Source organism: Puntigrus tetrazona, chromosome 17, assembly GCF_018831695.1.
Source record: "Puntigrus tetrazona isolate hp1 chromosome 17, ASM1883169v1, whole genome shotgun sequence".
In the NCBI taxonomy this organism is placed as follows: Eukaryota; Metazoa; Chordata; class Actinopteri; order Cypriniformes; family Cyprinidae; genus Puntigrus; species Puntigrus tetrazona.
Window position 1 is genome coordinate 8,818,686 of NC_056715.1, and position 27,330 is coordinate 8,846,015.

The 27,330-nt window shown below is 36.5% G+C and overlaps 1 protein-coding gene across 3 annotated transcripts; it reads left to right on the forward strand.

Annotated features, from left to right (window-relative positions):
• Positions 1 to 4,870: 4,870 nt before the first annotated feature.
• Positions 4,871 to 27,238, forward strand: stac (SH3 and cysteine rich domain). Of its 3 annotated transcripts, XM_043263232.1 has the most exons (12): positions 4,873 to 5,213; positions 9,208 to 9,562; positions 14,119 to 14,148; positions 15,965 to 16,065; positions 18,967 to 19,048; positions 19,168 to 19,274; positions 20,294 to 20,375; positions 20,933 to 21,000; positions 22,294 to 22,388; positions 23,320 to 23,371; positions 25,420 to 25,557; positions 25,632 to 27,238. In XM_043263232.1, the coding sequence occupies exons 1-12, from the start codon at positions 5,106 to 5,108 to the stop codon at positions 25,728 to 25,730; spliced, it is 1,317 nt and encodes a 438-aa protein (XP_043119167.1). In that variant the 5' UTR covers positions 4,873 to 5,105; the 3' UTR covers positions 25,731 to 27,238. The 3 variants fall into 3 exon arrangements, 2 of the variants coding, with proteins under 2 accessions (XP_043119167.1, XP_043119168.1); XR_006253054.1 differs by lacking the exon at positions 25,632 to 27,238 and having other exon boundaries at positions 4,871 to 5,213; positions 23,083 to 23,371; positions 25,420 to 25,515; XM_043263233.1 differs by lacking the exon at positions 14,119 to 14,148 and having other exon boundaries at positions 4,874 to 5,213.
• The last annotated feature ends 92 nt before the right edge of the window (positions 27,239 to 27,330 follow it).

The window sequence follows — 27,330 nt, forward strand, 5'->3', positions numbered from 1 at the left end:
AGTTAAGAGACAAACATGCAAACCATCTAGGTTCAGCAGATCATGGATTGATTTTTACAGTTAAAATTGGGCAACCGAAGACAACTAACAGCTTGAAGACAACGTAAATTATGAACATTATAAAAAATGTAACTGAAATAGTGCCCACTTTTCCAGATGCTTTGGTTTCATAAGTATTTTTCTCATAATTTTCAGTAATGAATCAAATCAACCAGCATTATGAATTTTGAATCGAAGCAAAAAAACTGCTTTAAATTTAATTAACTGAATACATAAAACAATCCCGTGAAACATGGTGAATGACACAATCAAAACTAAAATTTATAGATATATTGGTAAGATATACACCTTTATTGCAATACATGCACATATATACAGATATTAAATTAGTGTAAAGAAGACGAGTAGGATTTTCACAACAGATCTATAAGACATCACAGGCCCACACGTATCTGCAGGCAATCTGAAAATACATTAACTCTCCCTAAAAAAAGAGAAAAAGAAAACTTCCTAGCATATTAGGAATCAGAGTGTTTCTGTTGAAAGCTCTGAACTTTACCTGAAGAATCTTTACAGTGTTAGTCATGACTCCCAGCCCCCCATTCCTCCGTTCCCTTGCTCTCTTTCCTGCTGGGATGCAGGTTTAAATCCCTCATTAGGGGGCGGTTTAATTGGTACTAATGCTCTGGAGAACTTCTCAGGAAATCCATTTAGCACATTCCCGAGTTTTCCCGCTGTTCCGTCTCTCTAACGGTGGTAGTAGAGGACCCTGCTCACAGTGTGGGCGTCTTGTTTTGGGTTCATATCGAGTTCAGCTTAACATCTAAACTCTTTAATTTCATGCTCTTTGTGAAACAAATTGCTCACAACATGTGTGAAGTCATTATTTTGTTAATATCCTGAAACAGTCATTTATGCAAAATAATTTTTGACAATTGGAGAAAGGAATCAGTGCAGGTCCCATCTAATCCACAAATTTTTTGACTATTTTGGGTGTCACGCACGCACTGTTGTGGGTCAATGAGCCCACAGGATCATCGCCCTCTGGTGGAGCCAGTGATATCTGCTCTGTCTTCTTCCTGTCTTTCTCATTTAGTAATCTCATCTGCGCACAGGCTAGACCTTCACCTGCTTTAGAGGTTATGGTGTGTTGGGGTTGTTGTATTGTGTGTTCAGCGTCTTTAACTGCGTGTCTGGGTTGTCTAGTTGTGTGTTTAGGTTTTTATTGTTCACTGAAATTGCATTGTGCATTGAGGCCATTGGATTGTGTTGTAGAGGTATTTGTGGATGAGCGGCTCTCTTTCTTGCATTTTTGCATTTACAGATATGATACTTTTACTTTTTACTCTACTATATCAGACTTTGCATTTTATGTTCTCTCCTGGCATCTGGATATGCTTGTGGCGCTTAATATTTGTACGTTTACCTTAAAATGTTCTTGTTTTCTGCTCCCTGCTTTGATGTAGTTTCATCCAGAAGTGTTTAGAGCAGAAGCATGGCGACCTGTTTCATCTCTCAGCCCTGGTGAAAACGATTAGAGTAAAATGTCATTACTGGCAGAGGTGTGCGCGCGTGCGTGTGTGTGTGTGTGTGTGTGTTTTCCCTTGAAGGCATTTTAACAAATGTTTGTGACTCCATGATTCATGGGGAGCTTCGAACAGAACAGATGGAAAACCCGGAAAGCAGTTTCATCACACTCTTACACTGAGAGTTTAAGATTTCTCTCAGTTTTTGTTTCAACAGTAGAAGGAGAGAGAGTGATGGTTCAGTGAGGCTGTGCACTGAACTGGCATGAAATCCAAGCAATGGACCATCATTTTGTATGTCACATTATACTGATTTGAGGATGAGATTAACATTAGGATAACAGAAGACGAAGATACTCTGCTGATATTAAGAATATTAAGATACTGTACCGATCATCTCCTGTTTTATGATGCTGCTGTCACACCTTATGTGGGATGCCATTAAATATTCAGTGTCGTAGTGGATTTCTGTCTGTTTGTCTCTCTCTCTTTCTCTCTCTATTTATGTTGAGTCATCTGACAAACAAGCAGTGAGCGCAATTACCTCAGTCCATTATTCAGATGCTAAACTTAGCAAGGATCAGAGGTAAAACAGACGACAAGAAAAGATATTGTTGTATCCATATAACGTGAGCCGTAGTTATATTTAGAAACGGATAAACACTATTTTAAGGTAACAGCTCCGAGGGAAGCGCATAGATCAAAAAACAGTTATTTATGCTCGGATATCTGATTGATTCGAAGCCATTTTATTTTTAAAGCGATGCCAAATCTGCCTCTCACCGCTTTGTCGGTATAGACTCAGCACTGGGGAAAATGTTTGAGCGGTGATTTCATATGTCATGTTGTAACCAACAGATGAAGCACCTATTTTAGACCGAGGAGGAATTTGCTGAAAGAGACTGAAGCGTGTTCACAGCTGATGTAATTCATTAGTCTGAAAAGTACATCATGATTTCCTGAGTAATGTTTGATTGAGAAATGATTAAAGAAGTGCTAGATTTCCTCCTTCATCTAAAATGAGCTTATTATTCTGCAATTGATTTGACTTTGCTTTGATTGGCTTAACCTGTGAAGGACTCTCATCTAATTAACTCCCATAAAAGTACTCAAATGCAAATATTCACCATGTAATGGTCAGTATGGAGGGAAGGGGAGTCTGAGCCATGAGGTGTAAGTACAATGATAATTTAACCCTCCTTTCAATCGAGATAAAGTCGAAACCCTGTTACTATTAGAGAATTATAAATCAGCTTATGGAAATGTGTCTGGCATATGTGGCCTATTAAAATATTTGATATTCAGTAGCAGTCAGATTAAGACGGATTAAAGTTGAAATCTCCAGGAGAAGATGATGCTGTTAAATACTAGTGTCACTGTGCAAGATCTTGAACTAACTAATAGAGTAAAACCCTTCTGTTCTCTATAATTAAGACCCTGCTTTGCTTCCCCGTGGCCTTCACTCCTCTTCTGCAGCTGGGGGTGAAAATTACAGCCCTTCCTCACTCTCCTCCACTGCTCTCTTATTCTTTCTCTCATATAAATGAGATGCCATCTGTTGCCATCACAACTGATGGGTATTTTTTTCTACATCTGATGTCACTGTAACACATTACATTGGTCATTCTTGCTTATTTTTTGCCAAATCTGTGAAAATAAATGATGGGATTAAGTGGATCTGACACAGGAGATTTCTAGAATGGATGGAAACGGCAGAATGTTTGTGAGCCCTGGATCCAACAGCTCATAGGATATTGATGTAAGAATCTCTCACATATGGTGAGACTAATTAAATAATGATGGGAATTAATCAGACCAACAACCTTGACAAAACAGAATGATATGTTTTAAAACATGTTTTCCGTATACAAAACTCCGGAATGCTCCAAAAAAGTTGCATGTGGTGGTATTACATCTGATGTAAGTTCAGAGTTAAATGGTTACTTCATCATGAAAAGATAATTTTGTCATTAATCACTTACTCCCACAAACCCATAAAAGCATTGTTAGTCATCAGAAAACAATTTAAGATATTCTGGATAAAAATCAAGAGGCTTATGACTGTCCCATTGACTAAAGTAAATTATACTTTTATGGTCCAAAAAAGTATGTCAGAATAGTCCATCTGCCATCAGTGGTTCAACCGTAACATTATGAAACGACAAGAATAATTTTTGTACAGGAAGAAAACATAAATAACAACTTTGTTCAACAAATTCTGCATCCTAGCGTTACCATAGCGCCATTTTGGAGAGTATCGCTGCATGCAAATAGTGTACGCCGCAACACAAGGATACATCTTATACATGCATTTATGCTTTGGTTTGAATGGAAACAGTGCGTCTGTGTCTCACGACTGACACGATGCACGACTGTGCAGAGATACTCTCCAAAATGTTTGCATTTTGCAGAATTTGTTAAATGAAGTCCTCATTTTTTTTTCTTTTTGTACAAAAAATATTCTTGTCACTTTATAACGTTACGATTGAACCACTGATGGCAGATGTACTATTCTGTTGATGTTTTTTATACTTTTCCCGGACCTTGACAGTGTTTATTACTTGCCAGTCAATGAGACAGTCACAAGCCTCCTGGTTTAATCCAAAATATCTTAAATTGTGTTCAAAGATGAGTGAAGCTTTTACGGTTCATGGCCCATTAACATACTGTAAAATCACATAGATTCTGTATCATTTTATTTTTATTTTAATTAGCTTCATGTCTTCAAATTCATAATTTCATGTTTTAAAGAAATTCAGATTTTTTTGTTACCTTTGCATTGTAAAGCTGGTACGTGAAACATTAATTTATATAAATATAAATATACATAGATACACTTTTTTATACATATATACACTTGACACTTTTTAAACATTTTTGGGAAATACTTGGTAAAAAAGTGAAAAATAATGACATTTTATTAGTGCATATAATATATTGTTATAAAGCAAAGTGAATGCTCTGTTCACCTTACTCTAAATAAACTTGTGATGCACTATACACTTTGTTTGTTCATTGTTAACCCATCTTCTGGGTATTTAACATTAATCTTAGCTCGCACAGAAACGTTGTTTGAAACACAAGACTGTAAATCCTACATACGTTTAAAAAATACATTGCACTCCCTATACATCGCACTCTAGATACAATACAGAAATAGACCGAAACAGTAGCTCTAACCAATAACACTATTATTTTTAGATTCAAAATTAATATGTGAAGACAAGAAAAGAGATAACAGACCGCCTGCTCAAAATCGGAAATAAAAAAGGGATGAGAATTAATCAGACCTGAACTCCTCCTATAGCGGTTTCTGATTGGCTGATCCACAGCCTGACAGTCAAATCCAGTCAGTCTGCTGGACGATTCTGACTGTAATGAAGTGAGTTCCTCTCGAGCGGACTGCGTCTCCACTATGCAATATATAAACTGATGGAAAGTCGATAGACGAGCGCTGTATAGTACTCCGTTTATTCGCAGCGCGTCGGCAGTTTAGAACTTCCAGCTGAAGTCAACATGTAGAGCGCGGCTGGTGCCCAGACATACCCGACAGACTGGTGCCGCTCAACTGTTATCGACATGATTCCGCCAGCGAACATGATTCAGGAGGACACGATGGGCAAGGAGAACGAACGGGAGCACCGTGAGCCCCAGTCACCCACATCCATCAGCCAGCAGGAGTCAAAGGTCTGGAACTCATCAGATATTACAGATATTCATACAGCGCGCAATTTACGCGTCTTTCCACACTTTCGACTGTTACAGAAACCGCGGGGCGTTGTGACATGTTTATAGCTTGTGCCTTAAACTTAAACTATTTGCTCGCATGCTGCAAAAAAGTAGTTGGAGGCTAGCACTTGCCGTCGTGTAAAAGTGTGATGTTTAAATACAAAGTTGTCGTTGTTACAAATCTTGTAACGCTGCTGTAACAGTAACCGCAAACATGGGCGTTTTTACATTTAGTTAAGTGCATATGTTATGGCAGGCTAAATATATTTACTTGTTCAAATAATCACTTTGCACAGCCTTGTTTTATTCTATTTTGTATTTTTGTATTGTATTTAAAAGTATTTTGTTTCAAAATGGCGAACAAATAATAACATTAAAATCAGACTGTAAACAAATATAAATGGGCCTATAGAAACCTACAGGCTAGCAAAAAAACAGCAGATAGACCAGTTCTGTCATTTACATGAAATATGCTTCATTCAGAGTCATTTCTACTGTCACTTTCACCCATGTATGGCCTATTGTTTCTAAACGGTAAATGGTTTTGGTTAATGTATGGTTTTTACAGCTTACCATGTAGGTTATTACAAAAACACTCCCCTGTCTCTCATATTGTCAGACTGAAATATCTGATTAAAATGATCTTCAATAATATTTAATTATTATGCATCTGTTGCTTAATGTCGACAACGTGCACATCTCTAAAATAATACAAATTCAGAAACCTGGCAATACGATCATTTATATTAAGTTGGGTTTTTTGCAACAGGGCTTATATGAGACCTAGCTGAAGCTGTAAGGGAATTTGTGATACTGCTGTGTTATTTTTTAATTATTAATATTTAGGTTCAGTTCAACCCTGATGTGTGATTTGTTGTGTGTGATTTAATATCTGATGTGTGAGGTTATAGCAGGTGGTGTTTTGTCACATCGGTGCTGAGTTTGAGCTCATGTCTGTTTTTCTGGGTCATCTGTGGCCCAGAGTTCTACATTCAGCCCTCAAATGTTGGACGGGTCACTGTGCTTTTAGAGCTCTGTGCCAGTTGGGAATTTTGTATATTTATTGTCTTTAAATCAGTAGAGATTACGTTCTGCAAGGCGGTAAGTAGTGCTTTATTTATTTATGCAGTTATTCAGAAACTGATTCATTATTTAAATTTACTTTGTGTCATTTCATCCTTCCCATAAATGCTGTTTCAGTCAAACTATGTGCACTGACTGAGTGTGAAAGTTTGACATTATTCATGGCATTATGGGGTTAAATATTGCTCTACGGATGAGTCTTAAGGGATTTGTGTGTAAGTGAGAGCTGTTACTTTGAGCAGTGGGATCACTTACAATTTGATGTTATTTACTGAAGTCCTGTGGAAATGTTTTTAATCAGATCAGAAGTTGTGTTGTTTGAAAACGGAAATTTCTTTTGAAATGGAAAGAATCTGAAACCGCATTATATTTAATTTATGACCAAAGGCTAGTTTTTATGACAGTTCTTTTGGCTGTCCACTGCAGAAATCACTTGAGAATATGCCAGATACGGATGCATTAGACTGCTTAAAAAAGCATACGACTTGTTAGTTGTTAATGGGAGACTTAAAACATTTTATTCAAAACTTAATCTCCAGTGCCAGTTGCATTTCACAGATTTCCAAGAAACAAAAAGCTCTAAGTTAGAAGTGAAACTCCTGCAGGGTTTACATCTCTTGTTTGAACCTAAAGTAATAATGAAGATATTACCTCTAGAGAAGAACTCGGGCCCAATAATCAGAAGATTTCATCATTATCAGGAAATTTATTTGCTAATCTATCAAGCATTTTAGAACTAAATGACTAAACCAAGATCAAGCTATATCTGTCCCAATTAACATATTCATGAGCATATGGCACCTTGAACTGATCCAGGAACACCTTTTATGACTAAAACCCAAAGTGAATTTTTAATCTTTCTGTATTTCTGGTCTCCACTATGTCTCTGATTGCTTTGTATTAATTTGCGTTTGATAAGATAAAAATGTGTCCCTGCTTCTCTAAAGACAGCTTTCTTGTGCTGAAAAGCACCTGACTTCCCCCTTAATCAGCTCCATATCTCAAAGTCGTCCTTCGGGGCAGAGCAGGACACACATTTGGTGCTGACAGCAGCAGAATTGATTTCTAATAGATGTATAAGATTCGTAATTTTCTGGCAGAACTGGCCATTACTTTGGGAAGAGGTACTTTCGGTGCATTTCTAATTTAAACCTTCATATCTTATGTGATTTATTTAAATTATAGTTAGTCTTTAATAATGACCATATTTAGGTCAAATTTCTCTCATTAACCATTTTAATTGGTGCAAAAGGGAACGTCTGTTGACAGTTATATTGCTTCATTTCTAATATGATAGGAACCTAGCCTCAGAATCTCGAAATCAAAAAACAGACATGTGCAATTTCAAGGCATTCATTCGTATGTGTGTGTGTTTCTATTTGATTAATTCTATTGTAACTGTCAGGCATAGTGAGACTCGAACCAAGGCAATGTTTTTTTGATAGCCTGTTGTTTACAGTTAATTCTGCCACAAAGCAAGTGCCTGTAAATGTCAGTAAGTACTTAAAACCACTTTTTAACAAACGGCATTTGCACTTTAATAACCCATTTGATGTTCACAGGGATTTCAGGCAGAAGAGCTGCTTGTAGGTGACTTTGCCTGTAAGTTGACAGTGAACTATGAGCACTGATAGACAGGAGCAGTGAGGGAGGGACTAATCGATCAATCACTCTCTGTTGGCCATCAAAGATCAATAGGTCATCATCATACACAGGCATGCGGCTCACTAAACACACTGCACTACTCTGATTGGAGTATACATAATGTAAGAGGACTTTGCAAATGGGCAATATATCACACACACACATTCAGTAAATACACGCAAAAAACACACATAGGGTTCCCGCCATAGGGATAGCCTAGGGCCACTTGCTTCAGGCCTGTAATGCAGTATCACTAAACCTTACATTTGTTGTTATTGTGGCTTGCGAACTTACGAACTAAAACAGTAGGGGTAGAAAATTCTAAACCAAGTTTATAATAATTAGCATTATTTGTCATTGATTTTCAGCAAAAGTTTGTTTATAAATTCATAGCTGTCTTGGAGTTATATCTATTATATATGATATGGTAACGCTATCACATATACGGACCAATTCTCATTATTAACTAGTTGCATATTAGCGGGCCTGTTATTTAGTACTTACAAAGCACATATTCTTCATGACTATATTCTGCATCCAGCAAATCAGTAGTTTGTTTAGACAAAAGTCATAGTTAATGGTTTATTGATAGTTAGAGTTGTTCTTTAAAATAAATTGCACCAATAATATACACATGCGGATTGATATTTCCTCTTCCCAATCAGAAATATGTGGTTTGTTGAGTCGCATGACTACCCTTGTCTAACCTTTAGTACTTCATTTTTATTCTGATTTGAATTTCTGCGCCCAGTTCTTGGGGAATAATGCAGGTTACTTTGGCCTAGAGGACATTTTTAGTAGGCAAAGATGATCCTGGTGGGTGTTGTCAGCTAATTTAGAGGGCTGTCAGTGTATGACTGATATCATGGGTAATGTGCACCGCACAAAGAGGTTACGTACCAAGAGACATGACAGCCCATCTTTCTCTTCGTTTCCTCTTTTCTCTTTCATTAAGCCCTTTGATGCTCAGTGAGTTACATGAACATAAATAATCTGTAATTTTAGCCTTGCTGAGTTAGGTTAACATACGATGGCTGGAGAGATCGTATAATCATCTGGAGGTTGTTTCAGCGAGAATGCCCTCATTTGACACCTGCCAAGCATCAAAAATCACCCACTCACAGAGTTTAATGCTCCGGGGGCTGTTTACGTCATATGGGGTTGAGCATTTGTCTAAATCAGATGCTAATAGATGCATTTGTACTCTGTTTTATGTTTGTTTCAGCTGCAGAGGCTAAAGCGATCGCTTTCCTTTAAGACCAAGAGTCTTCGCAGCAAAAGTGCTGATAATTTTTTCCAACGGCCGATCGAGGATGTGAAGTTTCAAACCGAACTGCTCTCGGATGTCAGCAGCAGCACAGGTCATCTGAGCACCATCGGTGTGTCCGTCTCAGCATCCCCAGTGATGTCTCTTCCTCCACCACCCCCTCCGCTGCCCACCGTCATCCCGGGCAACCTGCCCATCACAATTTGTTCTCCATCCCGCGCCCCGCGCCCGGCGGACCCCAACGCACACACGTTTCTAGAGCACATCTTCAAGAAGCCCCATTTCTGTGACGTCTGCAACCACATGATTGTAGGTAAGAGGACGTGTTTTATCTTTATGTGACTGACGACAGCTTTGCAACCTCATTACAGAGAAAAAACGCACCAACAAAGCTGCGTTTGAGCTTGTTTAGACAGGGGAGGCTGTTTTGATCTCCAACATAATGATTATAGATTAGATGACTAAAGGCATATTTCTAAAATATATCTGCCACCAGACACTAATGTTTTGTTACTGTGGACGACGCCAAAACACAATGATTTGAGCATTTAGAGAGCGGCAAACAGTGATGGAGTGGCACGACGTAATGAGTTAAAGACTCCATGAGATAAAAATCGAATGATTGTGGCTGTTAGTCAATGTCTATTAGATTTGAGGTCATATGAGAGTGCACTCCTAAAAGCTTACAGAAATTGTAGCACATATACACTACTGTTCACTGGTCGAAGAAATGTTCTTATGCTCACCAAGGCTGTGTTTATTTGTAAAAATGTATAAAAATTAGGGACGTAGCGATTCACTCAACTTCACAATACTGATTACGCAATACGATAATTTTTTTTTAACAAAATAAGATTTAAGACAATTTCTGAGGTTCTTTATTATGTGTCCTTTTATTATTGCTTGGACAAAATGTGCCACATTTCTTTTGAAATGTGAATTATTTAAATTATTAAAATTAACCCCAGAATCAAACAACATAAATAACAAATAAAATGCAATTCTTTATAAAAGGAAACCAAGGCTTTGGTCTTTGCATTTCAAATTAGAGGTAACAATCTATTCCAGAAACACTTACCTGTGTTGCAGTTAATTTAACCTCTCAACCAATTTGAATCGTTGCATATTTGTATACATTTTCATATGGCTTGTTGTTATATTGTTACATCCCTATTGAAAAGAATAATTTTGTGAAACATTGTTATGATTTAAAATGCAGTTTTGTAATATTTAGTACATTATTAAAATGTAACTTACTCCTGTAATGACAAAGTTGAATTTTCGCATCCATTACTTCAGTCTCCAGTGTCACATGACCTTTTATCTTTCTAAATCATTCTAAAATGCTAACATGGTGTGAAGACACTTTCTTTAATATTACTATTAGTGTTGAAGATGTGCTGCTTAATATATTTTTTATTATTTAGCACATTTAAAAAAAAAACAATTTATATCATGTCCTGTTTTGAATACTAGTGCATCAAAATAAAGACATATGAGGTCCTTGAGCTTCTCAAATCCTTTCAGATTTTTAAAAAATGCTTTAAAATGAGTTTTATCATTTTTTAAAGAGCATAAAGTGTGAAAATGTGTTTTTATTGCTGGAAAGCATATTCAGACAGAATTAAATCAAACTTTATGCCCCAATGAGGGTCATCTGTCCAAACTGGATTTTATATCATGTAAAGACTCATGAATTGATTCTTCAAACTGAAACAGTGAGGTGGTTTTAAGATAAAGAGCTCTACTTATGTGGTGTTTAAACGCATATGTGCTCAGCTAAGCCTGCATTAGGGTATTTGTGGGTTTATCCTAGAAGGCAACAAGATTGTGGCTCAGCTTTCAATTTGCGTATGTGTGTGTGTGGTGAGGCACAGATGTCCACCTGTTTGAAAAGAGAGACCCATAACACAAGGATGAACACACACACACACACACGCACACTGTATGGTCGCACTTTAGTTTAGGGACCAGTTCTCAGTAATAACTTGTTGGTTATTAGTATGCATATTACTAGCATATTGGCTTTATTAGTGCTTATAAAGCACATATTAGTGCCTTATTCTGTAATATATTCTGAATAGTGTTTTATGTTTTGAATGTGCAGTGTGTGAGAGAGAGAGAAAGAGTGTGCGTCTGGTTGTGGCTGGCATATGGATCTGTCAGGCCCCATCACCTCTTTACCTCACTAACACTTTCTCAGAAGAGCACACTAATGAGGGCAGGGCTCCAGATCCTATCCTGGCACATCCTTATGAAAAGGACATCAAGAGGCCAAATCATGCATTTCAAAGCTTTGTACTAAATGTAGAGACACCTGAGCGTATGCAGCATTAGATGAGGAATGATCTGTCGGCTCATTATCCCACAGCATTCTGATTACTGCCATGCAGGAAGGTGAATTTTATGACATCTCACAAGCTGTCTGGAAAAAAATAGCGAGTTGAGGCGGTTGTGTGTCGAGTCTCAATTTCCTGCTGTGACTAATGGGTCATTACTAAATAACAAACCGTGAAATCTCCTCATATGGATCGGATGTCAGGACACCTGTGTGTGACCCAAATCTCCACAGGTACATCAGATACCTGTTCACTTGTGTTCGACCTAAATCTCTACAGGTTGATTAAATATGAGCTCACGTGCCGTTGACCCAAATCTCTGCATTTGGATCAGATATCAGGATATCAGGACACTGGAATTAACTGGGTTCAGTCTCACGTGCCTTTGTTTTCCATGCTCCTTTGTGATAGCCAGTGGTTGGGAAAATGGGGTATTTGAGCCAATGATACAGATACCTGACCTGTTGCTGTGTTGTTTAGTTTCCAGTTCAGAGTAAGGAGAGGGTTTTTGGCTGTAGTTAAAAGCTATTTATTTATAGATTTTACTAGAACTTAATTACTAACCTGGTTGCTTGCTTACATGCCAAGCCACTTTTATGAGTGTAGTTTAGTATTTAGTAGTTTTAGTATGCCATCATTTATTTTCGATTGTTTGCTTTTTAATATTATGTGTAGATTGTATTCTTTACCGTCTCAGAGACTCCCCCAGTTTTTAAACTATTATCTTAACTACTTATCTTAAACTATGAAATCCATCATTAAATGGAAATCAATATATATTTAATATAAAAACAAACATAAACAATTTCAGTATTTATTTTGTAAAGATGACACAATTTTACATACATATACAAAAAAATTAATTAACAAATAAAAATCACAGCCGGTATAATTATTAAAATATTTGAAATTTTTAGTTTTTACTAAAGTTAGTTTTACATACCGAATACTGTTTTTAGTTAAACAAAAAAAGTATTTTACAAAAATGAAATAATTATTTTGGATGAATGTCTTTTCACTGTTGAGCAATTTTAGTGTACAAATGAAGTAGATAGTCTGTGTAAAATGCGTCTCTTCTAAAATGCCAAAATTGAAGAAACTCCCACTAAACACCCACTTAGCTGTGTGGGTAAAAATACTACAGAAATTAAAGAAATGTTTTAACGGTCGGTTGTGCAGCTGTAAAGATATTTACTGACCATGAACTGACCGTGCATTTCATTCAGAATGAAAATTTGACAAGTGTGTTCTGTTTTATTAATACTTCGTATTGAGCTTATTTCAAAATGTCAGTCAGCAATTCGCAAAGCGTTTTCTGGATCGGAGAGCAACACGTTTTTCATGCTGATGTTCTTTCATGTTTGGCTAAAGCAGAGGCATCTATTTCTAAAGACACAGAAGCCATGCTGTATTTCGAAGTATAAAAGGAGGCTTAGCATATTGGGAATATGGTTGGCTGTCTGTGTGGGCGGATTCTCATCCCATTGGGCAACTGATGACATTAACGACATTGAAATTAAGTCCACATAACATATCATGCAGCTTTTGCAAGTGTTGGTGAATGATGAAATCATTTCCTTCTTTTTCCCATAGGGCACGCAAGTCCGAAATGAAGACCAAACATTTTATGACTTTCATAAAATATTCTGACACCACTTTCAGGCATTTTGCTGAAACTTGGTGTCAATTAGATCTGAGTCGACGCCGTTTTCACTATAATTGTTCTGCCCTGCATCACCTCTCAACCCAAGACTAAGTACTCGATACAACACATTAAACACATTAAAGATGCATTAAAGATTTTTTGCAAAGGCTGAAGTGATCAGCACAGGGAGGCATGAGAGAGTCTGGACCGAGCATGTGATGTTTGATTAATCGATGGATGGCTGGAAGCAGCTTGTTGAAGCAGACAGGGGCAAATGAGCCCTGTGACAGAGTCATTCTCACAACAGCGGGACCTGGTGTTTTTACCCTATTAATCATTTCACATTCATATTTTATTATTTATAACCAAATTTTAATTTATCATTTTAAATCTCAAAGTCACTCCAGAAGAGGAAACGTATTCCTTTCTTTTCCTTTGATCTTGTGTAGTTAAAAGGATATTTCACCCAAAATATAAATTCTGTTCTCATTTTCTTTCTTTCTTTCTTCTGCAGAACATGTGCAAAGATATTCTGCTTTGGCCAAACACGAGAGAACATAAAGGAAGCTATTTCTCAAAACATATTTTTTTTCCTTTTCTTTTTTGTCCATAAGGAATGGTCAGATTTCATTTAACGGAAAAAAAAAAAACGGAACACTTTTTTTCACCAAATACTTCTTTTTGTGTCCCACAGAAGTCCTAAAGCTTAGGAATGACCCAGATGTGTAAATGATGACAGAATTTGGGTGAACAATCCTTTAACGGCTTTTACATCGAAGTGTTCGTGTTTTGAAAAATCTATATCTGGAAACCGTGAATTATATTTCTTTTACATTTCAATAAATAATTTTAATGCAAGAGGATTCTCTCCTGTAATTTTTTTAGCTTGCCAAGGGGGAGCAGGCAAGGTGTTTGGTAAGTCTGTTCTGTTTGATGATGAATTGAACTCTTTAGAAACCAAATGAACATAGATAACTCCCTTCATCCACCTCCAACCCTAACCCACCCTCTCCCTGCTTCTGCGCTCATAATGACTTGTTCAGCACTCTCAGGAAATGCATATGATGAAGTAGCTCCTCATATGCTTTCCAGACCGATGCTTAATAGAATTTTTCCCCAGAGCGGTCAATATCAATACCCTTATTCTGTGATGGGATTTTTTTTTGTTCCATATATATGATATTATTCTGTGTGTGCTGTTTTCCAGAGCTGTGCTATGCATGCTGTTGTTATATACTGTAGATGATGGCTTACTTTGTTCTAATGGTTTAAAGTTAATGAAAGTATTTCTTTTAATATAGTGGAAGATACAGTGATTTTTACCAGTAGGTGGCTTTAATTTCAACAAAGTGCTGCTCACTCTTGGGTTGCGGCTGGAAAGGTGACTTTAACACACTATGATTTCAGTAATTAGTATTTATTGTCTCACCACAACAAAAATCTGTTTATGTTTATCCTGCACAGAGGCAGTTTTTTAATTTCTGAAAGCAATTAGGCCTGATTAATTCTCCATTACCCAAAGATCATCCAAAGAAGCATGCATCAAAGTATTGCGTAATTTGCCATGGGAAAAGCTGTTTATTTTGGTTAATGAAACATTCAGCTCTATCTCTAAGGAATAAAGTAATTTTAATATTAATATTTATATGTGTACCACCCGGAGTCAGAGGCATCTATAATTTAAAGAATGTTTTTATTATTATTTTATGGCACAAGAGTGTTGTTACAGGAAGAAGCGGAGAATGGATGTTATAACATGCTCTTAGTGAATTTATTTTAGCATTTTGTTTGTAGTTTGATTGACAGATCTTCTGAGTTTGCGCATTGTGACTTCTGTGGAGGAGCTCTGCATTCTCTCCTTTCCCGTGAATACAAATGTATAAATATTTATATCAGGCAAAGCATACATGTATTGTGGTTCTTCTATCTGCATTTCTCCTTCCTCCAAGTGTCTGTATCAAAAAAAAGCGCGTCTCTGAATGCATGTTCTGAGCATCAGGTGTGGGGATATCAAATAGCGAAACTGAGCGAACATAAGAGTAGGGTTTTTGTTAGAGAATAAGAGTGCTGTTTTATTGAATGGTTTCTTCTACATTTGTTCTCAAATTTGACGCTTTGCTATCGTTTGTCTTCAGCTGTTTCTGTTCAGCTTAGCATTAACACCTGCATTTTCCCGTTTCCAGTACTACCAATAAGTGAATTCTGCAAGTGTTTCCAGGACTGTGAAGACTTAATTTAATGATTTTTTTATGAGGGAAAAAGGCCAAATAAGTGTAGACCAGAATAATGACTAGAAACGTGAACGCTTGCAGAATTGCTCCCCCGCACTCTTAAAAATAAATGTTTTTACTGGCATCTTTGGTTCCACAAAAAACCTTCAAAATTCATTAAACCTTTTAATTGTGTAAAAGGATCTTTTCAGTGGGAAAACAATCTTTAGATAACTCCAGTGTTCTTCACTCTAAAAAAAAGTGTGCTTTTGGAACATTTATTTTTAAGAGTGTTTAATATTACAACCCTTTAATAGAACTTCTGACAGAATTGTATAGAATGTCATGTTAAACTGCTAATTAATGATAGTAAACAAAGTTTTGCAAAGTACTGCACATGTGGGAACTCTCACCTGTATTTATTGATCACTTTCCGTTTTTTTTCTGCACAAATAACCTTTATGTTGAATAAGTCTGCTTTCAGAAGACAGATATTAACTGAATTTGACCCCAACTGATAGGCACCAATGCTAAGCTGGGCCTCCGGTGCAAAGCCTGCAAGATGGGTATCCACCACAAGTGCCTGGATCGAGTCGGACAGCAGAGATGCATGGGGAAATTGGTGAGATATTTTTTACTTTATATAAATGATTTGTTTTTTGCCTCACTTAGTTTGTTTTTGTTGACATTTGATTACTCTTGGAAATTGAATGTGGAATTAAACAAGTATTCAGTGTTTATGTTCATTTGTTGATCAGGTTGGCCAATGTTTGTTTATCGTATGAAGAGGCTTATTAAGGCATGACAGAACAGATAGCGTTTCAGTGAAAACACACTTTCCACGGTTTCCAAGTCTATACTTATAATATGCAAGATCACTTTCCTGGTGTTCCTCTCTGGTGATAACGGTTAAGATTTGTAGTGTGTGAGTGTTAAGATATGATACTCCTCACAGTGTTATTTTTGGTGATCTGAAGGTGTGATTCATCAGTCTGTCTTTTCCTTTCCGTGAATTTATGTGTGAGTATGAGTGTTAATGATTCTCCGGTGTGTACTGGAGAAAGTGAGAGAGAAGAAAGATGGGATAGTTGATACAGAATATCAAGATGCATCTATCATGTAAACACCTCTGTGCTTTTCTCAGGGGACCCACAAGTCACGACTCTTCTGGGAAATTCACACGCTCCCCCCCCACAAAGGGAAAAAATGGCAAAAAGGGAAAAGAGTGCTAAAATTTCCATTGCCTTTCCCATGGCTTCAGTGCAGTACCAGAGTGAGTCAGGTTTCTCAGAGAACGATTGAGTGACCTTGAGAACTCGAGAAGTTCAGCTTTCTCAAAAACCTATTATGTAGAAAGAAGTCATAATGCTGTGGCAGTATTGCTAAAATAATAGATTGGATTAATAATACAATCAATATATAGGCCCAATACATGTTATATAAAGTTATAATGTTAATAATTTTTTTTTCATACAAAAAAACCCAGTGGTGAAGTGTTATATCAGTTTAAAATTGTACTTTTTCATTAATACATTTGACATTTTCCTTATTAGTATCACATTATCTTTCATAAATGATTGTGATATGCATGTTTACTATCTTTTATTCATTTTTGAAAGAAAAACAACAGAGCTGTGGGCAGAAGGGCATTTGAGCAGCGTGTTTTATTCTTAGAACCCAGCACTACTGATTCTAGTACTATAGTATGAGATCATCATCAGCACAGGAAGTGGAAAAATGCTGTGCTTGTACTTCAGACCGTTTGATGGGTTGAGACAACAAGTCTCCCGATGATGTAGTGTGCTCTCAGAGATGGAAAATATAGCTGCGGGGGGTCAGGATTAAAACGAGAACAACTCCCCACAGGATTCGGCTCTAATTCCACTTTTGCTCTAAAGTGGACAAGTTGCTATTTTAAAACTCTGTTTATTTCTCTTGGCTTGTCTGATCAGTGAGAACCTTTGAGCTACGAGTGCTTTTCAGAAACGAGTGCTTTACTACCAGCATGACATGAGCTGAGTCCCGATTGTTAGTCAACCATTACGTTCAAGTGAACGTCGCACGGTGTAGCTATTATTGTTCTTTTACTTGGTTAAGCAAATGAATGACATGGAAGTTCTTCGGTTGAGTCACTTTGGTATTTTAGGGCACTTGCAGACATGGTGTGCTCTTGTTAAATGCATTTATTAGTGTGTACTTCAGCACTGAACATGCCTCTTTACGCGCTTCCCCAGTGAGCTCTTGGAGAAATGTGACGTAGTAGCACTAGAGAGCTTCTCTCTGGGTTTGAGTGGTACTTAAATTAGTCCCCAATCTTACGAAGAAGTCTTCAAAGCAGATTTATGATGCTGGTGGCGTAGACACCCTGCCTGGATTCAACACAACAAATACAAATAAGGGCATAGTGAGCCCAGCTTTTTGTGCTATTGAATGCTAATTAAGCCATAGGACCTTGTTTTTTATTGATTTGAACCGCTGAATCCCAGTGTTAATTTATCTTAAAGATATAAAATCATTTGCCTCGTTACCAGTCATTTATATGAGCTTATTGACTGCTATCAGACTGATAATGTATTAATCATTAAAGTTATCCTTTTAAGTAATTAAAAACGGTTGTTTTACCAGACAATAATCAAATATACACTGGTAATACAGCAGTAAAACAGAACACCTTACATGAGAACATTACTAGGGACTTTTATCTGTGTAAATAAAGTGCATAGTTCTAAGACATTTTGATGATATTTGATACATATTCAGTATACTGTATATGTATTTCCCTCATAGGGACCAAAACATCATATAAGAATGTTTTTCTGCACAGTTCTTTACAAAATTAACATTATACTTAATCATTTTCATTCATCTTATGCACCAATGACAATACATAATGAGGAGCAATGTTCCCAAACTATTTATGTATTATATTGCTAAAGCACTTCAGTAGATGCTGAGATGTTCGTTTTTGAGTGATGATGCAAATGAATTGTTAAATGAGATTTTTGAATCAATTAACTGCAACAGCCAGTTTGAAATTAATCTAATGTATTAGTTCAAACACTGTTTTATCTCAGTAGCAGTGTTGGAAATGCAAAAATCTGAGTGAATTGCACTGGCCAAAAAGCCACATTAAACACATTAAATTTGATGTGATGTTGAGGCTGTCCGAAGCCTGTGGTTAGAATCATCTTGGAATTTCAGCATGCTAGCTGAGATAGAGAGGCACGTAACATAATGTGCCAGTGAAAGTAACAAACATATCTTGTTTACGTTTACATTTGTTTTTGATGTTATATAACAGCATGATATTTGATGTGAATAAACAACTAAAATTGCTCTGATTGAGAATAACTAGTGTTTTAAATATTTGATTCCCTTATTTAGCATAAATAGATTGTGTTTTATGTGTTGTTTTACATGCTCCCATTGAGGTTACAAAAATGCCCATGAAAATTCATAATGGGTGTAAAAAAGTAAATTAATACAACAATGAAAATCACTGATTCTGTTTGTGTGATTGCAGCCCAAAGGATTCCGGAGATACTCTAGCTCCCCTCTTCTGATTCAGGAACAGTTTGGCTGCATTAGGGAGGTGATGCCTATCGGTGAGCAACATGCAGCATTCACTTATCCTTTTACTTTTGCACAATATGCCATAGTATCACCAGCTCGATCATCCTGTTTACTGATATTTTGTAGTATTTTGACATGTCTTTTGTCCTAGCCTGTGGCAGTAAGGTTGACCCGGTGTATGAGACTCTGAGATTTGGAACCTCTCTGGCACAAAAGACCAAGAGGACAAGTGGATCGGAGTCACCACAGAGAAACTCTGTAAGAAGCTCTTGTTCAGCACTGTCCTATTTTAATACCTCTTAAAAACTCATTTCTCCAATTAGTGATTCTATATAAATTATTTAAAAAAAACGTGCTGTTAACAAATGTTTTTGTGAACTAAATTTTTAAATAATGTACAATTTTGGAAGTTGCATACAATTGTATCTCATGGGGCATGTGAATAGATGTGAATGTGTGTGAGAGAGACTGGTCATAGTAAGCATGCATTCATTGTTTGTCTGCTTCAGTTTAGGCTTTTAAAAATATTCATAATGCATTTTAAAATGTCTGCTTGGCTGCTTGTGCAGAGAGTGAAGCACTTGTGTTAAAAATGGTGGTGATTATTATGATTAATTCAATTAAACACTTTCAATTCAATTTAATCTCCTTGAGCTGCTCTCTGCTCAAATCTTAATTCAGGTCCATTATTTCCTTTCTACACAAGACTTTTTTAATTCTTCTATTAGAGGCATTATCACAGGGATGCAGTTTTTGATATATAACAAGAATGTTGTCACCATTATGTTATATATAGCAACAGACATGGTCTTTGTCATTAATTCACAATTATAGTACATTAATACAAAGTTTGCACTCACATTTACTATATCTGGGTGTGCACGTGAATGTTTAAAGCAGTTACTGCGGTTGTAAGGGAATCTGAGGGTCCCAGATGTAATGTTTTACTGCTTGAAACAAACACAGGCACATACACACCCTGGAAGGAAGTGATGGTCAGTTTCAGATAATGCCTCTCTAAAGCAAATATGACCAAAAAAGGGAGAGAATAAGATGAAAGAGAGAGAGAAAAGACAGAGGACACAACATGACAGAATGAAGCCAGGATAAAATAAATCAAATTATTTGCAAAAGAAAGATAAGTTTGTATGCCATTTAATAGATGCAAATCTCTGATAATAAGCAGTTAACATTCATCTTTTCATGTTTATCAGACAAAGACATTTCTTAGAGCATGTTTTTGTGAGAGAATTCATGTGTTGTTATCATTTGTTCAGACTAGTGACGTGGCTCAGGTACCAGAAGAAAAGATGGCCCACAGCTGTCAAGCTCAACTTAATAGAAAATCCAGTGACAACGGTAAGATATCTGTTCGTGCTATGTAAAAAAATAGTCCTAAAAAAAAAATCATAATAAGCAATTAAATTCTACAATTTCCTAATCAAATAAATATAATATTTATTTCTAAGAACTATTTATTGTTTAAGTATGGTTAAAATAAGTCCACCTGTGACCCAACAGAAACCTTCTTTCCCTAAATCCTTCTTTTACCTTCAGACTGCCAGCTTCTGATCGGACACATTGTTGAAACTCATTAGGGCTTTATATAACATAATGCGCTATACAGGACTGTGATAGTATCAGGGAGATGAATGGCCTTGATCAGGGTAGTCATCACAGACTGACCCCAGCTTCAGTGAATCCATGTGCCCGAGACTGTGTGTGCTGGAAAGACAGACACAAATGTATTCTCTGGTGCCAGCATGACCGAGAAATGGTGGTATTTTTGGGTTATCAGTCCACCGCTCTGAACAATCAAGCACTACAACTGCATCATTCATTTGACCTCATGCAAAGTTTTCCTGTCATGATCGACAGTTTTCATTCATTGATTTTTCTTGTGATGTGTGTTTTAGTTTTCACGCCCCTGGAGAATGGAACAGAAAATTTTCATATTGCCGAAAGGAAATCAGAAGACTCACCTGTAAGCATCATAACATCTGTATTTGTAACACTTTGTATAGGACTCATAATGTTTATTATGTCCTTTGTCTATGGGTCAGCGTAGGCACCTAAGAATTTTGCTGTGAAGAAGCTGTTGAATTTTCGCAGATATTTTTTAAGAAAAAAAAAGGTTTAGTTAATTGCTTACACATTGTTTTGGAGGGCATGTTGTCACACTACTATATATCTAGTTAGTTTAGCAGAATTAAATTGTAAAATTGTTATGATGCACTAATGGTCTTATAAATAAAAGTGTCATATGAAGTTGCTAAATGATGATGTTAGACATTTGAATGCAGAATTTTAGGAAGGCGTGGATGAGTCTAACTTTTAGAAAAAAATTTGACTGATCTTTGTGACTTTACGGATGTTATATATGCACAAACAGCTTGCAATACTCCAAAGACAAAGAAAAAATGTTATGGGACCTATTAAATAATTATTAATACATAAAATTTAGCTGTTTTTATTATTACAAAAAATTCCACAGCTTTATCGAAACTATTAAGCGGAATAACTCTTTTCAATGTAAATGGTAATTTTAAATAAGAAAATGTTAGGTGTTTTCCTTCAGAAGAATAAAATATGAATAATTTATTAAATAAAATCATTCAATAAAATATATTAAAATAGAAAACAGTTATTTTATTTGCTACTAACATTACTAATTAAAAATCTTGCAGCTATTAAGCTTTATATACAAGCCTTAACAACTAGTCCTGGTCTTCCTTGTTTGTTTCCTTCTTAAAATAACCTTTTTTTGTTGCTGTTGTTGAGATTTGTGCTGTGTGGCACCAGTGCTTGAGACAGCGGCCATGATTCTTCAGGCCTGAGGAAAATGATGCTTTTTATAATGATGCTTAGTCAGAATTTTAATTGTGTTGTGTCAATTCTTTCTGACGTTGAGGCAGCTAGCTTCACTTCATTTACTCATGATTCTGAGTCAGGATTTAATCACATCTGAACTATTCTTAGGCCAGCCGAGTGTATGCGCGCCTGCCTGCACTCACAATTTCCCAGGAGCTGGTGGAAAAAGTCCACATTTAAGTAACACCCCCACTTTAGCTAATATTTAAATCCCAGTAATATCAAGTGGAATCAATCTTTAACTATAACTACATGAATCTTATTTTTTACACAAAGGTTTGCATTTTTATCGGACTGACAATATTCACTATAAAGAGAGTAACTAGCCCCTGCACACATTTTCAGCATCATTTCTGTTGATATGTGATGTAATTTGTAATAGTTTCTTCCTGTTTGTCAACTCTAGCCAAACAGAGAGCTGAAGAAGGACCCTCTGCAGCTCAATACTTATGTAGCTTTGTTCGAATTTACCCCACAAGACAACCAAGATCTAGAAATCAGGTGAGAAGAATGCATTTTTCGCTGCAGTTTATTTTGTGGTATCAACAGCAGATTCTAGTATTTTATTTATTTACAGTTATAATAAGTATTCACACACCACACGCCAGTACTGAGTTATTCAGTCCCACAGCTGATTTGATTCTTCAGACCTGTACCATTTCCCTTTTCCCGCCCAATTAGTTGTCTTGGAGAAGCACTTCTCTGTCTGCTGGACAATATCCTGCTGATAACAGTTAGCTCAGGGTTTTTTAATATGCAGAACACATACTGTGTGTGCTTACCTACACTGACAAGCACGCTCTTGTATAATCATGAATATTGACGGCAAAGTTTTGAAATGTTTAGATGCTGACCTTGTGATTGAGGTGCAGTCACACTTCTATAAATATATTATTAATAAACTATAATTAATAGATAATAATGACAGAAAAGTGAAGCTACACATTACCACAGCTCTAAATAAACACAATAATATTTGTGATTATATCAAATGACTTTGATATACAGTTCTACAAATGTATAGCATTATAAAGTTAAAAGTCCAGGAACATTTAAATGTGATTTTCCCAGACGTTAAATTCATAGTTTGTACAACTTAGTCTGGTACTCTGATTGTGACCGCTGTGTTACTATCCATGCAGAGACTGATTTTGATTGTGCAAATGTCTTTACAAATGTTCACTCATTTCTTTAGGTTCAGCTCTGATTCTCAAGACCTCAGCAGGAAGCTAAGACTGCAGATGACTGTTGACTTTGAATCTCTTTACATGCGCAGTTTTATTCCAGCCTTATGCAATGGAAGCTATCGGAAAATTTTTGAAAAGCCTCATCAAAGCTTTGATCATAAATTAATTCCAGAATTCATTTCCTACTATTGAAAAGGGATGTAATAGCTTAATTTCTGTCCTGATGCGTTCCTTTTTCTCTACAGACCCGGAGATCGAATCATCCTGGCAGATGATTCCAATGATGACTGGTGGAAGGTACAATTATTACACATTTGCAGAATGGTTAAACTGTAATGTGACATTCTACATCACTAAAGGCTAGAAACTTTTAAATGACTTTTAGAATCTGAACTGATATTATTAGGAGTTATGAGACCGGGACACACCAAGCCAACGGTCGTCTCTCTTTGGTGGACTCTCGTTGGGCTCACATCGGCCCGATTCAGCTTGTTGAATTAGTGTCAGGAGACAGAACACAGGATCCAAGGGGCGAGGTTGGGTCTAGATCCAACTCCTGCCACCCTACATATATCTAAACCTACCTGTCTCCACCCCCTGGATCTTTTGTTCTGCAGTGAGGGACTAGTGGGCATCGGGGAAAGTGAGAACTCTGATTGGATGCAAATCAATCAGTGGCAGAGAATTAAAGCGAAAGTGATGAAAACAAGTAAATGGTGGCACAAACAGAGGTTTTAATGTTACGTGATTTTACCCAAGCATTCCTTACCTGAGCTGCTTAAAATGAAGGAAATTATGCATGTGTTACACAAAACACATGTGTTTATTTGCAGTTGTGCAGTGTGTTCTAATGCAGCATTTTTATCCGACACTACCAATGCGAGGCGACAACACCGCCGGCTTTCAATGCTAGTTGGTTAGGGTCAGCTTGGTGTGTCCTGGTCTATACACATGCAGATTGTTACAGATGAAACTGTGCATTATATACTAAATGACTGAGGATCACACATTACCGAAGTTTAAAGTCGTTCAGAACACCACAAAAAATTACTGGTTGAAAAATATCAAGCATTTGATATCCTCTGACCGGACGGAATCTTTTAGCTTTGTTCAGGCCATCAGTCTACATGCTGTTTTTTGTTTATCTGATTGGAATCTGAAATCATTGTTTGACTATCCACACTTTGTATCACAACTGTTAAGATATGATTGCTATATCCTGTCTTGCTCTTTCGTTTTAGTATCTGCATGGGTTTCTATTGCAATGATGTTGTGTTGGTGTCTTTATGCAAATATCAACAACAGCGGTTCAGTTTGTAATACAGATGTTGTTTTACAACATGACAACATGTTGACATCACAATGGATTATATTATATTTTATGAGGCAGCCGTAGAAATGTAGGAAGTTGGAATGAGCGACTTTATTTCATGCTGCTGTCTGTCAGCTCAAAGAGTTATGTAGATCAGCGGTATATTCTCATTTTCCGCTTGACTTGCTCTTCGCAAAACAACATTGTTTCTGCATGGACATTAATCAGGTTTTCTACAAACAGCATGTGATGCGGTTACTTTTTACATGGCGCAAGAAAGTCACATAAACAAAAAATCTCATCTAATCTGAGCGCTAAAAGTGAAACAAATTTTCAGAAAAGTGATCTGAATAGGATTTCAAACCACATTTAAATGTAGCTTGAAACAGATTTAGATTTTTTTATTTGGTGTTTACACTTGCCAAATAAGATCGGATTCCAAACGGAATTCAGATTTGTACTGACAGTCTGAACAAGACTATAGTCTGAAGCAGAAAATATGTAGACTGGAGCATTGACTGGGCAAAATATGGGCAAATCTCACAAATATTAATTTGCAAACATTATCTTTATCTTTTATATTTGTGTATTAGCAATACATAAATCTACATTATGCAATTTTATAGAGTTATAATACTAGTTAATATGCAGTTCACCAACAATACATGGCTAATTTGATATTTGGCTGGTTCCTTATATACAAGCTCCTTCTATGTGTTCAGTTATTTCAACATATTGAAAACTGAATACATAGAAATTCTTAGGGACAAGTCAAATGGAGAAAATGCGGAAACCATTTTCAGCGCTCTTCTCCAAGCAATTATAAATTCATGAGGACTGAAGCTTTCAATCTTAAAAAGGACACAAAAGCACCATAAAAAATAAATGAAGTCCATATGTATTTTATCATACGTGTGTGCTGTCTTCCAGTCCAAAGTTTGAGGCAGTGTGATAGCTTTGTGTTAGAAATAGACCAAGATTTATGTCTGTGTGTTTAAATTTTTCTTCTTGTGTATTTTGCTAACAATTCCAGGGTGTGATTGAAGATAGAATAGGTTTTTTCCCAGCATCCTTTGCACATCAGGTGAGGGCGGGTGACAGAGTGTTCAGATGTAACCGCACCTTTATTGGCTGTAAGGAGCAAGGGCAGATCACCCTGAAGGAGGGGCAAGTGAGTAGCCTCTAATCATTTCCAACTTGGATTTTCTCCACAAACCGTTTGATAACGCTGCTGCACACTTTCAGATTTGTGTAAGCGGTGAGGATGAACACAATGGCTTCATCAGAGTAGCGAGCGGCAAAAAGAGAGGATTCGTGCCCTGTGACGTCCTGGAGAATGTATGAAGTGAAAGAACAGAGAGGAGAGTTCGTTTGAAGAAAAGGAAAGGCCCAGGGCGATGACTTTCCAGCACTGCCTCTGTGACTGTTTGAATGATCTGTGGGTCGACCTGTAGGGTGAAAAGACGCTGCAGGGCTCATCAGGAGGCTCGGAACAGCCCTGTTCTAACCTCCGTCTCCCTCAGTGATGAAGGAAGAATGCACAATGACTCCCAAGAGTATTTGGACATCTAAGTTGCACCTAAGAATGTATATATTTAGTTGCATTAACTAGCAAAACCAAACCATCTGCAAACAAATGCTGCCAGAGCTTTTCTCAGAACTAACGCTACTTTTGTAAGCCATTTTTTCAACCCATACTTGCTGAATGATATCCAATACTGTTTCTTACTAAGTTGAGATGATGAATCCAAACATAGTGCCTGTTTTCCTCTAGTTTTTTAAAGTTATCTTTTAAAAAAAAAAGTACTTATATTAGGTTAAAATAAACGCCATTTGGTTTGATACTTTGATATCTAATAATTTTCATCTCTAGCTTAATTGTCCAAATACTTCTTGGGGCCATTGTTTGTGTGTTTCATTAACTGCTGAATGTCAGTGTCTGTATTTAATTTATTGAATGTTAGTGTAGGGGGTCGTCAACCACAGCACTTTTCACTATCAACTATTCAATATAGCATCAAAACTCACATTGTTTTGAAATATCTTTACCGTTAAGACAACATATTTAATACTTCATATATTTCCATAAAATCCAATACATGTCTAATGCTACGTAATATATATGTACTTTTTTAAGCCATTCTTTCCAATAAATGTGCAGTTGTTTTTTGTTCTTTGTGATACTTCAGGCTTTGACAGTTACTTTAACTTAACTTGCACTCCCAAAATGTTATTTTCCACTCATGCTTCTGAGAACAGAGCAGGAATGATCAGATCTCAGCTGTGTCAGGATTCTTAAGTGTTTTCAGATGTTTTTTTCTAATTCAAAGCAGATCATAGACATTCCTTGATCAAACACAATCTCTGGGCTGTGATAAAAGCATGGGGACAAGGGATTCAGCAAACAGATCTTTTTTGTCTTTAATATCCTAGAGTGTTCGGATGTGTCTCAAACATATATGTGCTACATGCCATCTGTTCTAATGATCTATTATTAAGACTTTTTAATTTAGAAAAAGAAAAAAAATGCTAAATTAAACTAAATAAAGCAGATGTATGTATTGCTACGGCCGGTATGACAGAGGAAAATGATTACAGTAAGATTAAAAAGATTTTTTAATTAATGTTTTTATTATTATTTATTTGAGTCTAGTCATGGAAGAATAGGCATCATGTATTGTCCATTTATGTGATACATAATCTCTGTCTCTTTATAAGATGTCTCATATATATAATTTAAAGAATCTTGTCTGGTCTTTTGATATTTTAATTGAGGCTGGCTTATTGTACAGCATTATGATATTGCTGTGTATATACTTTATGTACAGAATTAAAGTTTATTTATTGATCTATTTATTGTCCTGTGCCTCTGTGGAACTGTTTAACCAAATATAAATGGATGCTAAAAAAGTGCTCACTCACAAGCCATTCAAGATGTACGGTG

What these genes read in the sequence shown, in the direction of transcription:
- stac (XM_043263232.1), top strand. Translation starts at nt 5,106, where the DNA reads ATGATTCCGCCAGCGAACATGATTCAGGAGGACACGATGGGCAAGGAG. An exon ending in TCAGCCAGCAGGAGTCAAAG is followed by an intron (nt 5,214 to 9,207) that starts GTCTGGAACTCA and finishes TGTTTGTTTCAG; the next exon opens with CTGCAGAGGCTAAAGCGATC. An exon ending in AACCAAGATCTAGAAATCAG is followed by an intron (nt 22,389 to 23,319) that starts GTGAGAAGAATG and finishes TTTTCTCTACAG; the next exon opens with ACCCGGAGATCGAATCATCC.